Here is a 13413-nt window from a genome sequence, read left to right as displayed (position 1 = left end):
TTTACACTTTGAATTTTCAGTATCTGGTAGTTTTGGTTCTGATGATTGTCACTGGTGGCGCTTATTCGAACACCGATGATTTTAAGACATCATGTGACCCCTGTCTAGACGTCTGTGATGCTTTCTGTCGCCCACTTTTAAGTTCGAATTTGTATAGCAATCTAATTACAACATGTTTGCTTAAGTGTTTTTATGTTTTCTGTACTGCGTGTAAAAACGAGAGTTGGTACTCCGATCTCGCCGAAGAATTGCAATAAAATACACGTTACTTGAATCTGTTTCATTGATTCATCAAGGGACATACGCCGTCTAGTGGCCGCATCCGGTTCTATTTTTTTCACCACTAGTCAAATGTCGATGTCAAATGTCACAGAGAAACCTCAAGGCCGACCACAGTCCACGATAATCCGTGAAGACCTAGCCCTTGTTGATATAGAACTTGACTTTAAATTAACGCCAAGCGAAACATTAACTTTCCTAGAGGAACTAACTGTAGACCGCGATGATTGGAGGTCCCTTAGTACATCACATCGTGACGCAGCGGCGTTGGTGATGTCATGGAAGAAGAAAGACAAATGACGGGAGGGAATTCTTCGATGCCAGTTACTATTAAATGTGACAACAGAGGTAGGACAAGATGACATCGATACAAGTCCGGTGAAGTAACAGAAACGTCGAAAGTCAATTCACAGAATAGGCAACAACTGAAACTCTCTCCCATTAGACGAGTCACCATCCATAAACTCTTTTGAAAACGGCCACGGCGTGCTGTACGATTTCAGTACGGATTTGAACCACCGAATGGCGAAGCCCCCCAAACTTACCAACAAAAAAACGAATAGAACCAAGAGGAGCACCCGGCCCGCTCTGTCATCTCTGGCAACGTCACAGGTTATTTTGAGGATCACGTACTTCATGGTGCCAGTCAACATATCAGTTTCGAATCCAGACAATGTAATTTCAACTCTCTATGATTCCCTTCATTTCGAATAGCAGTGTAGCAGCTTTTACTGTACCGGTACCAGGGAAACTGGATGATCAAAGCTTCCCCACAGTTTACTCCCAAAATTTCAAATACGACTCCCCATGTGGTTCGGTATATTTGGGTGTAAAAAGCAGTATATTACCAGACCTACTATTTACTACAAAAACAGAAATGAATGCGATTTAATTCAATAATCAATCCGCTGATACGGATGCCCTGATGTGGATATTGGAGAACGGTGCGGTATTTCTGAATAGCACAATCACACAGTATTTGCGATCTTTTCGATTCTATTCATAGTTTAAGGAAATAATGTGCGATTCTATGATTTCGAAACGCTATTCTACGATTCTACGATTATATGAATTGAATATCACTGACGTAAAATGCGATTCATACGATCGCAACGATCGCATACGATCGCAAAAAGATAGCATGCGATTCTACATGCGCGTTTCTATGATTTGAATATCATGAATTAATCCGCAAAAGGATAGCATGCGATTCTAAAGAATTAGAGATTATAAACCTCTGAACCCTAATCTTCTAAACTATGGTACTCTAAAACCTAACCTCCCCCAAAAAATCTCAATTATCTTCAATTAGATATTGAATATTGAATGGGGCAGGCAACCAGTCTAAGTAGAGCACTGCCGCGATGAATGCATTGATATTGCATGTCATTCTTCAATGTTTTGTTCTGTCAATTTATTGCATGGCTTATCCTATGTATAAATGTTATATACGGCGCAAGAAATATAAGTTCAAGTTATGGATATTCTCGGAGCTACCCATTTACATGCATCTCCTCTGACCGGCCGCTGGCGCCATCTACCCGGTCTAGAAGTATACACTGGCAAGTGCAGCTGTCAAAAATCCAATCCCGTCAAATTTATATGGATGTATGTGTATTTTGAGGATTATCTAGTCGCCTGCGTCGATTCACTGATTACTGAAATTAGAAGCAGCAGCGCGGGAAGGACGAGGATGATATTTTAATCGGAGAAAATTATAGAAAAATACTGTAAATATTTCATCAATCATCTATTTATTATCAATCAACTTTATTGCCTGCTTTTTTTGGCTTAAAAAGAGCGCCTACGCCCCGAACGCATAAAACTGCCATTCCCATCCTCGCTTGCCAGGATTTGTGTTGTTTCCTGGCCGATACAAACCCTGGCCGCAAGCCCTTCGATACAAGTCCGGTGAAGGCGCCCTGATTGACAGTGCAAAAATATTTGACCTACTTCTTTTTATTTTTCAGGGGTTAGTTGGATTTGACCGTAAAGATGGGATGTGGCACGTCTACCGAGGTGTCTCAACAGAATGGCGAGGTACAACCGGAAAAAACCTCGCCATCCTCGCGTCGAGCTGATTCACCCCTCAAACAGAAAGACTCGTTCAAACATGCGGAAAAACTCATCAGTTCTACGGAGGACGGCCAGGGAAAAGACGATAAGGAAAAAAATGATCGGAATGTTGATGAAAATGATGCTGACGATGATAAATATCGACCGCCGAAAGGAGGTAAAGTTTATTGAAGATTGGGGGGTTTCAGAATCAGCAGGCGACTGCGGCATTAGGGAATTCCACTTGTGGCGGGTGAGGAACCACCAGGTGTCACTAGTGTACAGTAGGACATCAACTACTGCGGCATTAGGGGATTCCACTTGTGGCGGGTGAGGAACCACCAGGTGTCACTAGTGTACAGTAGGACATCAACTACTGCGGCAATAGAGGATTCCACTTGTGGCGGGTGAGGATCCACCAGGTGTGCTAGTGTGTAGCTCACTTGCCACTGGTAGAATCTTTGATTGCCATACGGCTAAATGACGAATTGAAATAGTGGTGTCCATCAACGATAAAGATAATCGGTGTTCATCTATAGACATATAGGGTCTGCATTATCGTTATCTTCGTTTTCCTAGGTATATTGGTAATGCCGTGTCTGCCGCCAGGTGGCGTTAAACTGAAGAATCGTCAGTCGATGTTGAGCGACGAGATCAAGTCGTTGAAATCGGAGGCGGACGTCGAGAAAATCGAGCCGGAAATCGACACGGACAACGTTTCGAACGTGTCGCTAGATCTACCGGTATCGCATCACAGCAGCTCGAACGCTGTCAATCAAGACGAGTTAGCCACGCCCTCCGATGACTCAGACGCCGAAGAAGAGGTATTTACTGTGAACTTGTACGGCTACAGCCTATTGTGTACCGCGTTATGGTCGCTTTCAATATTTTTATAGAATAGAATTCTAATTTATAGAATAGAATTCTAATTTATTGAATTCTATGAGGAATATAGGCCTAAATGGGCATTCCGCTATAGTGCACCTACACCACAGTGCGGTGTATTGTTAGTTACTTAACCCTTTCAGTGCTGACTAATCAATACCCTGGAGATAATTTGAAAATTTCGAAAAATCCCAACCCAGTGTGTTGAATAAAGGGAATACCACTATAGTGCGTCTACACCGCAGCGCGATGTATCGTTAGTTACTAGTACTTCACTATCATTGACAGGTGCTGCCATCTTTCAATAGAGATAAAATCTGATTACTAATTACATTAGTACTAGCAAAATCCATCACCGATTTATACACCACACTGCAGTCTAGACGCACTGAAAGGGTTAACTAATATTTAACTGTGTTGCCATACATTAGATATACAAACTTATCACCAATTACATCAATACGCCGCGCGAAGCGGTGTATTAGAAGTCATCACGTATTTATACACCGCATGGTTGTGTAGATAGACTGAAAGGGTTAAGTGTTAGGGATCATCTTCCGCGCAGGAGGTAGCTATTGAAACTAAAACCACTCGTGTAAACGTTTTATCAATCTGCAGATTCCGAACGAGATTCTCATTAAAGAAAACGACAATCGCACGTTCATCGAAAGCTACACGGGTTTGAAAACGGTCGTGTTGGACACGCGACCGAAAAAACCGGTGAAACTGACGGCTCCGCGTGTGCCCGACGACGCGCTCTGGGACGATCCCGATTTCACGAAAAGTGTCGCGCTGGAAGGTCTCGACGTAACCTTGGACTGGAAACGCCCTCAGGTAAGTTATCAAGTTGCAGATAGATTGGTTTCTGTATGATGTTTAGAATGATGAACATGCAATGCAATAGAGGATTCCACTTGTGGTGAGAATTCACTAGGTGTCGCTAGTGTGTTGTGGGACACGAACTACTAAGGCAATAGGGGATTCCACAGTGAGGACCCACCAGGTGTCGCTTGTGAGTTGTAGGACATCAACTACTGTTGCAATATTGATGATTCCACTTGTGGATAGTCCAACACGCTTTATTTTATCCACTGAATTCAAATGAACATTTCTCAAAGCCAAACACGAGTAGAAAAGTGCATCTTACATCTTAATTAAGACTGTTAGCCGCGCCATCTGGTGGCTGAACTGATGTTTCTATTTATTTCGCAGGAGATCGTTGAGAATCCGGTATTGTTTAGCGAGGGTACGACCAGGTTTGATATCGGACAGGGAGCCGCTGGTACGTGTTGGTACTTGTCTGTTCTAGCCGCTATCGCTGACATGCCTGATCTTATCAGCCAGGTAGGATTTTTCACAGTTGAATAATACACCACAGATTCTGTCTTACATATGTCTTACATATGTGACTGGGTTAGGCCTAATTGATTGGATTGTCCGAGCAGATTAAAATGGGAATAATTCTAGCAGTAATGTCCATTAGCCTAGTGTACGTGTGATAATGCGTCTTTCGGAAAGTGATAAGGCCGGAAAAAATTTTTAATCTAAAGAAAATGTTGTTAATCGTAATCGTTATTTTCAGATAATTCCCGATAACGCGTATGATTCGAGTAAAGGCGTGTTTCATTGTAAATTCTGGCGTTTCGGCGAATGGGTCGACGTTTACGTCGACGACCAGCTGCCTGTTCAACCCGACGACGGCGCACTCTGGGGAGCAAAATCAGCGACGGACGACGATGAATTCTGGCCGTCTTTGATGGAAAAAGCGTTCGCCAAGTACGTATGAAATAGTGCCATTTTATTTACACTTGCAGAAAATATTTAGGCACACTCTTTCTGCGTAAATGGGGATTTGTGGGGGGTAGTTATCTTTTCTAGAATCAGCTGTAGATCAATTATTAGTTAATGTCTATTTCAACTTGACTTGAGAGGCCTAGCTCAGTGTCAGTTTCATCGATTATACATACCTAAATAAAGTCTCGTAAGGACCGGAAAGGACTGGCAGTTGACCTAGAACGTTGATTTTTAATCCACATCACTCTGTGCTGAAGGACTGCTAAAAAGTTTTCATTGAATTAAGAGTTGTAAGGAGAAAAGAGACTCCATGATTAGAAAGTTTCAGCGTCACATGACGGGAAGTCTCAGGAACCCCTTTCAATGAAGAATTTTTGGATATCCTTCCACGCAGTTTAAGATGGATTAAAAATCAATGTTTTAGGTCAACTGCCAGTGCATTCTGGTCCTAATAAGACTTTTGTCAGGTATACACCATGAAAACTGACTGAGCTAGGCCACCTGAATTCATGTCAAGTTGAAATAGACATTTGGTAATTTGATATATGATGTCATTGTGAAGTGATGTCTGATATATGATGTCATTGTGTAGTGATGTCTGATATTATGATGTCATTGTGTAGTGATGTCTGATAAGATGATGTCATTGTGTAGTGATGTCTGATATATGATGTCATTGTGTAGTGATGTCTGATAAGATGATGTCATTGTGTAGTGATGTCTGATAAGATGATGTCATTGTGAAGTGATGTCTGATAAGATGATGTTTGTTTTTCAGGTTCCACGGCTCGTATAAGAAAGCTAGCGGGGGCGACGCGAGTCTCGGTTATATAAATCTAACCGGTGGAATCGCTGAATCGCTCGAACTTACCGAGATTCCTAAACGCCACGCGTTGTTTAATCGCGTTCAGAACGCTCTGAGCTCTGGGTCGGTGATCGCTTGTACTGTACCGGTCAGTATTACACTATCATAAATCGTACTGGACTCTCATCCACAGAATTATCTCTGATCCACAGGATTAACTCTGATCCACAGGATTAACTCTGATCCACAGGATTAATTCTTCATCTCAGATTAGTTCATTCTCAATTTTACTTCAACTCAACATTCAAAATCAGTTCATTTTTCATTTTCTGAAATTCTGAAGTCAAAATTAGTTCATTTTCAATTACTTTAACTTCAAAATCAGTTCATTCTCAATTTTACTTAAACTCTACAGTCAAAATCAGTTCATTTTCTATTACTTTAACTTCTCGAAATTTGTTCAAAATGTGTTCAATGTCTGCTTTCTGTGTAGGAGGAACACTGGGGTACTAGTGGTCTCGTTGGTAAACACGCGTACTCGCTGACAGCAGCCGCTAAAGTTCCGTATAAAGGCAAAAAACTACCGCTGTTCAGAATCAGAAACCCGTGGGGTAAAGACAAAGGAGAATGGACCGGGCCGTGGGGTGATGGGTAAGTTATTGTTGAGGTTTTTCATTTTCAGGGATCATATTTAGAAGAAAGTGTTTGCTGTCCTTCCTATTTGTTAATTGATTGAATCGCCATTTGTATTTGATTAGGGGGATTTTATGAATTATCTACTCAGGTTCTATAGATTAATTTGATTATGTCATAGGGTAGTTATTGAGGCTGCCATCTTATCTGTAGCCGTATATAGATATATTTGATGATGTCATAGGGGGTAATTGAGATTGCCATCTTATCTATGGCGGTGTATACAAAAATTTGATGATGTCATAGGGTGAGTTTATAAGGGAAGGCATCTTTTCTGTAAAGAACAATTTGATGATGTCACCGAGAATGACGATTGTAGGATTCCCCATATTCTAGAGCGGTATTTATTCGTATAGATGAATAACTGTTTCAGGACGGACGAATGGTTATCGGTTCCGCAATGGATTCGAGATCGTCTGCAGGTCGTTAAATTAGCAGACGGAGAATTCTGGATGAGCGTTAAAGACTTCTTTACTCACTTCAATAAAATACACATATGCAACTTGTTGCCGGATTTAGATCAGGACGGAATCGACGACGGCCTCAGTGAGTATTCAATCCACCCAGCGGCCTTCATCCACCCGGTCCTCATCCACCCGTCCCTCATCCACCCGGTCCTCAATCTCCTGGTCCTCATCTACCCGGCCCTCATCTACCTGGCCCTCATTGACTGTCATATAGTACAAGCCTGTAATGCACAGTAGTGTGCACAGTAGGATACTAACTAACATACCGTGAGCACATTAGGATATATTTTGATAAGTTGTTTCTTTCTGTTTATAGAATATTCCAGTAATATTTTCGGCCAGTGGAAAGGTAAAACAGCAGGCGGATGTAAGGCCAACCGAATGAATAATCCGAAATTCCTCGTTTCTATCCCAAACACGGGTGAGTTAATCATCATTCCCACAATACAGCAGAAATAGTCAGGAATTTCAAAATAAAGTTTTCCGATTTCGAATTATCTGTTATCTGGGAAATATTTTGGAAATTGAATTTACGCTTCACTTTGCATAGTTCTCAGACTATCAATTACTTGCCCTCAGGCAACTTTTTCCTGCAATTTTTCTTGAAAATCACGTTCACCAACCGGTCACCACTAAGATTTTGATGTCGCAGTAGTATGATTGGATGTATTGATTTTCATGCAGTCTCCATTTTGGAAAATTGAAACAACCTAACCAGCAAGCCATGAAGACTGGACAGGCGATTTTTAAAGATATTTTCGTTTTTGCAGACGTGAAAATAAACGGCAAAGTGCCGATCGTCGTTCAGTTCTTCCAACACAGAGAGCATCGCCGTGACGACAACTTGTTCTACATACGCGCCGATCTGTTCGGCGTCGAATCTCAGTCGGGAAACAGCATCTGTCTGCGAGATTTAACTAACTATAAAAACTACTACGGAGGCTACGAAAAAACTTACAGGTTCGTAAATCGGTCATCTCTGCGTTTATAGTGAAAATGAAATTGAAAAACTAGCATAAAGGGTCGAACAGAGAGTGCGGGGTTCAGTGTGATAGCGTACTATAATGCCTATAGTATTATAGGTGATTAAAAATTCCAATTTTAGGCTAAATAAATATGATACCTTGTTTCTCCGCAGCGGCCGGGTCATTTTTGTAAAATATGATAAAATTTGTAAACAGTTCATTTCTATAGCGGCCGGGTCTGTTATGGTAAAATTGATCACGATTTAAAAAAAAGTAATGTATAGGGTAGAGAGGCGGCCGGGTCAACATTTAAGCTCAGCAGAGCGGAGAAACAAGGTATCAATTATTTTTAGCCTTATGGGTACGTATGAAATACCGTAAATGAATAATTTCTAACATAGCCCTTAATCCGGGAAATGAATTTGAACATTTTAGAGTTGATTTATAAAAGTCTGTTTTTCTTTTTAAAGTTTGAAATTGATAATCTTTTCTTGCAAAATGTTTTTTTTCCGGGACGTTAGGGTCTACCAAGTTCAAGTTATGGACTTGGGTCAAAATTTGAAACTCTCGAGTCGTTATTAGAAAACGAAACAATTTTTTAACCTGGTCTAAAATCTATTTCTTTGTAAAGTATAGAAAAGGTAAACTGATATTTTTTTTGTGTTGAATTCAGGTATTTGTTGGATCCCGGGTCGTATTTAGTGATGCCGACCACGATGGAAGAGAAACAAGAAAAACAGTTCCTCATTCGTATATTCTCATCTTCCATCATACCGGTCCTGTGAGTACCCGTTAAATCATCCATCATACCGGTCCTGTGAGTACCCGTTAAATCATTCATCATACCGGTCCTGTGAGTATCCGTAAAATCATCCATCATACCAGTCCTGTGAGTACCCGTAAAATCATCCGTCATACCGGTCCTGTGAGTACCCGTAAAATCATCCATCATACCGGTCCTGTGAGTACCCGTTAAATCATTCATCATACCGGTCCTGTGAGTATCCGTAAAATCATCCATCATACCAGTCCTGTGAGTACCCGTAAAATCATCCTTCATACCGGTCCTGTGAGTACCCGTAAAATCATCCATCATACCGGTCCTGTGAGTACCCGTTAAATCATCCATCATACCGGTCCTGTGAGTACCCGTTAAATCATCCATCATACCAGTCCTGTGAGTACCCGTTAAATCATCCATCATACCAGTCCTGTGAGTACCCGTTAAATCATTCATCATACCGGTCCTGTGAGTATCCGTAAAATCATCCATCATACCAGTCCTGTGAGTACCCGTAAAATCATCCGTCATACCGGTCCTGTGAGTACCCGTAAAATCATCCATCATACCGGTCCTGTGAGTACCCGTTAAATCATTCATCATACCGGTCCTGTGAGTATCCGTAAAATCATCCATCATACCAGTCCTGTGAGTACCCGTAAAATCATCCTTCATACCGGTCCTGTGAGTACCCGTAAAATCATCCATCATACCGGTCCTGTGAGTACCCGTAAAATCATCCATCATACCGGTCCTGTGAGTACCCGTTAAATCATCCATCATACCGGTCCTGTGAGTACCCGTAAAATCTTCTGAAGAATTTTTGTTCATCCCTTTACCTGTTGAGTGCACTCATTATTTAAGCGGGTTAAATGGTTCTTGTTACCCTCAACCCGCCAATAACCACTACGGGTCCAATAACCAGACTGGACTGTTCAGTACTCGTTAAAAAGACAACAACTCTGATTTCGAAAAATCATCATTGTCTATATTCGTGTATATGTCTCTAATTTCAGTCCTCTGCCGTTTGACAATGTACAGATGTTTGTCAATAAGAGTTTGACTTCGTTCAAAAAAGAGTTGAAACTTATAAAACTCGGTAAGTTGTTGCATTCCTAATCACAAACTGATGAGGGAAATCACAGGGAGTTCCAGATTTTGGGAAAATCTGTGAATTCTGACTCTCTTCTCGGTAATCAGGGAAAGTCAGGAAATTTCGAATTTCCGGTGTCTTGTTATTCTTGATGAGTGGTACGAGGAACCTACGAGGATATCTTAGATCAGGGAATTTTTGATTATCTGTATTAAAACCCTGGACCCAGTTCCACAGTTGTGAGTTAACTCTGAGTTTAAGTTAATTCATTTTCAATGTGTTAACTCAAGAGTCAAATCTTACCTCGGAACTGTGGAACTGGGTCCTGAGCGTTACTGCGGCGGAGTCTAATTTATGGTCTTCTTCGTTTCATTAATTGCAGAAAATACGCAGCATTTTTTCGGACGTTGGAAACCGGGCGTCAACTCCGGCGGGCAGACGTCTTTTCGCAGTCACGGTACCAATCCTCAATACTTAGTAACCGTGCCCGAAGCCTGGGGTAAGTTGAAACCAGGGTCAACGATAGGGAAAAACATTTTCTCTTATGCACATCAGGTTTACTTTAAAAAATGGGCTTTCCTTGTTCATTGAAAGTTAGATCCTGCGGTAAAAGATTGTAGAAATAGGGAAAATGAATCGTTAAAGATGTATTATACTTTACTACAGGCCTTGGTTTTATAGACTGGTATCAACTTTAACCCGGGGGCTAACTCAATTCGTCGTCATCTGAGATAAAGACCAGGGTCCAGTTCCGCAGTTCTAAGTTAAGATTTGACTCTGGGTGAGAACATTGAAAATGAACTAACTTTCACTCAGAGTTAACTCTAACTCACAACTGTGGAACTGGGTCCTGGGCCCAGTTTTATAGACTGGTATTACCTTTAACCCGGGGGCTAAATTTATTCATTAGGTAATACCAAGCCTTGCAGGGTATACTTTTCATGATTGATATTTTTGTTGATATTTTCAGCGTCGGAGCCGACAGCTTTATCCATTTCATTAATGCAGCAAAACGTCGGAGAAAAACATCCGGTTGGATTTAAAGTTTATAAGGTACGGGATCGGATAATTTCCGCGTATGATCAATTTTTACCTCCAAAAAAAATATTCCGACCATTTTTTGTTCACCGCGTATTTTTATTTCGTTCAGCTATCCGACGAAGACGCAGTGCCTTTAACGACGTCGCAGATACATCGGATGCAGGACCGTATCGCCGCGACGACGCGCGGTAAACCGATGGTGTTCATTGTTGCGTACGAGGCGAGCGATTGTTTCGTGTTGCCGGCCGGTCGTTACGCGGTCGTCTGCTTCCTTAACGAACCGACGATGGAGAAATCGTACGTTTTGTCGATCGCATCGGAAAATAAACTCGAAATTAGGTTCGTATTCGCGAGTTATAATAATAATAATAATAATAATAATAATAATATCATTTACAAATATACACGGTTTATGATAATATATTTATTGATCAATATATGTAAAGGATTTTTATAATGCTTTAATGTACACTTGTACTACATAATTGAAAGGACATCCCAAGCCTAAAGGCTGTAACAAAGAAAGGGGGAATGCCCTAGAAATGAAAACAAAAAAACAAAAAACTAAATCCTCCACCACCAGTCAAGGTAACAAGACAATGCTTTCAAATTTACGAGTTAAAAAGTCAATTGAAATATCGCCTGCTGAAGAGAATTATCTTTTAACTCGGTTTTAAATGTAATTAGATCTTGAGTACAGGATCTAATACTGAAAGGTAAATCGTTCTATGATATTGGAGCTGCTGAAACAAAGGCACGGTGACCATGAAATGAGTGAGGTGGGTGAGTGAGGTGGGTGAGGTGAGTGAGGGAGCATTGATGAATAATACTTCGGTTTGTTTGTTTTTCAGTGGATTTCAAACGGGCGTGTGACAGAATTGAGCTGAGACGCCGCGCGCTACGGTCGCCAAACGACTGATAACCTACAGCAGCAGTATTTCATATCACCTCGAATTTGCCTCTCCGGAATTTCTGCTGAATTTCATGACGAAACCTACGAACGAGCGTTGAATATAGAAACATACTGATCGTATTGGTGCTTGCATGTACACACAACGCGTGATATCAACGGAAATTTTACGTTTTACGTCATCCAGGAGTCGTTCTTCAACTTCTACAACATCGGTCGTCTGCTTATAAATTCGACGATACGTCTGCTGAGCTGATTTTAAACGCCGACTGTTTGTGCGATGAAATAATTCGATAAACTTCATCTGCTTCGTGAATATAGATTTAACATTATTTAGCTTGTGCCCATCGTACCATAACAACCAGTTAAACAACATGTTTCCGAAACTGATTGATCGTAGCATGTTTTGTGTCGTTGACAACTGTTAGTATACAACAAATTTACCATTATGTGCTATATACAACTAATTTTACAACTCATTTGCTAACACCAAATTTATCAATACATCTGCTAAACAAATTAACCAATACATCTGCTAGACAAATTAATCAATACATCTGCTAGACAGATTAACCAATACATCTGCTAGACAAATTTAACAATACATATCTGCTAGACAAATTTATCTGCCAGACAAATTTACCAATACATATCTGCTAGACAAATTTACCAATACATCTGCTAGACACGATTTAACAATACATCTGCTAGACAAATTTACCAATACATCTGCTAGACAAATTCAAACGTGTCTTGAAGAAAATTTAACAAAAATGTCCACTCTGTATATATATATATATATATATATATATATTCTACGCATATTAGAATACTAGGTCCACTTATGTTTCATGATACGCACTTCAATACGGCTGTAGTTAACAATAATCAAATCTCATAAATGTGTAAAATCAAAACGCGCGTAAATCTTTGTAACTAGCATAATTTTTGTACGGAAACCGGCTGCACGTCGAACGAGCTATCATAATAGTTCTTATTGACGATTAAAGCATGATATTTGTCGGTAAGCGCTTGTGTCTTGTAATGAGATGATTATTGATTTTCTTAGAAATAATGTCGAACTATGTAATAACAATGTTACGGTCATGTTCAGGACCCAGTTCCACAGTTCTGTGTTAAGATTTGACTCTGAGTTAACTCTTTGAAAATGAACTAATCTGAACTCAGAGTTAACTCTAACTCACAACTGTGGAACTGGATCCTGTTGTTAATTGATCTAAAATCTGTGAGATTAGCTCCCTATCAATAGTTCTCAGATACACCGTATTATCTACTTAATTCACTTGCCATTTGATACAGGTATCAATAATCTGCTGCCTGAAACAATTCCTTTCAGATCAGATTCACCCTTTCAGTCTTGAGGTGTGGACGATCAGTTTTTGAAAGTGTGCTTATAAAATGTCTAATGTCCGGTGTTTGTAGTTGATTTTCGATGTTGAATGTCCCACATATAGTCGTAATCACAAGTGAAGTGTGGACGATTACAAATTTGAAGAATGGTTATAAAGTATCGTATGTCTGAAGAGTAACATCCGAGCAGCAGTTTGATACTTGTATGACGACGACGTTTCAGGAAGTTGTGACCTCTAGAACCGCCTAACTCGTACATATTTTTACTATGTAG

At 40.5% G+C, this 13413-nt stretch overlaps 1 protein-coding gene across 1 annotated transcript; it reads left to right on the top strand.

Moving 5' to 3' along the window:
* The first annotated feature begins 2274 nt into the window (after nt 1-2274).
* LOC141911643 (calpain-9-like) lies at nt 2275-12198 on the top strand. The gene is made up of 16 exons (XM_074802632.1): nt 2275-2512; nt 2914-3158; nt 3838-4053; nt 4432-4563; nt 4802-4995; nt 5792-5966; nt 6312-6469; nt 6885-7057; nt 7295-7399; nt 7749-7938; nt 8617-8724; nt 9741-9823; nt 10200-10316; nt 10788-10870; nt 10968-11197; nt 11710-12198. The coding sequence occupies exons 1-16, from the start codon at nt 2275-2277 to the stop codon at nt 11729-11731; spliced, it is 2469 nt and encodes an 822-aa protein (XP_074658733.1). The 3' UTR covers nt 11732-12198.
* Nucleotides 12199-13413: the final 1215 nt, after the last annotated feature.

The sequence above is a fragment of the Tubulanus polymorphus genome, chromosome 10 (assembly GCF_964204645.1).
Source record: "Tubulanus polymorphus chromosome 10, tnTubPoly1.2, whole genome shotgun sequence".
Classification (NCBI taxonomy): domain Eukaryota; kingdom Metazoa; phylum Nemertea; class Palaeonemertea; order Tubulaniformes; family Tubulanidae; genus Tubulanus; species Tubulanus polymorphus.
This window is presented reverse-complemented; position numbering and strand designations above follow the sequence as displayed.

Coding starts and splice junctions, on each gene's coding strand:
- LOC141911643 (XM_074802632.1), top strand. CDS start 2,275: ATGGGATGTGGCACGTCTACCGAGGTGTCTCAACAGAATGGCGAGGTA. Junction 4,996..5,791: donor ATGGAAAAAGCGTTCGCCAA/GTACGTATGAAA, acceptor TTTGTTTTTCAG/GTTCCACGGCTCGTATAAGA. Junction 7,939..8,616: donor GGCTACGAAAAAACTTACAG/GTTCGTAAATCG, acceptor TGTTGAATTCAG/GTATTTGTTGGATCCCGGGT.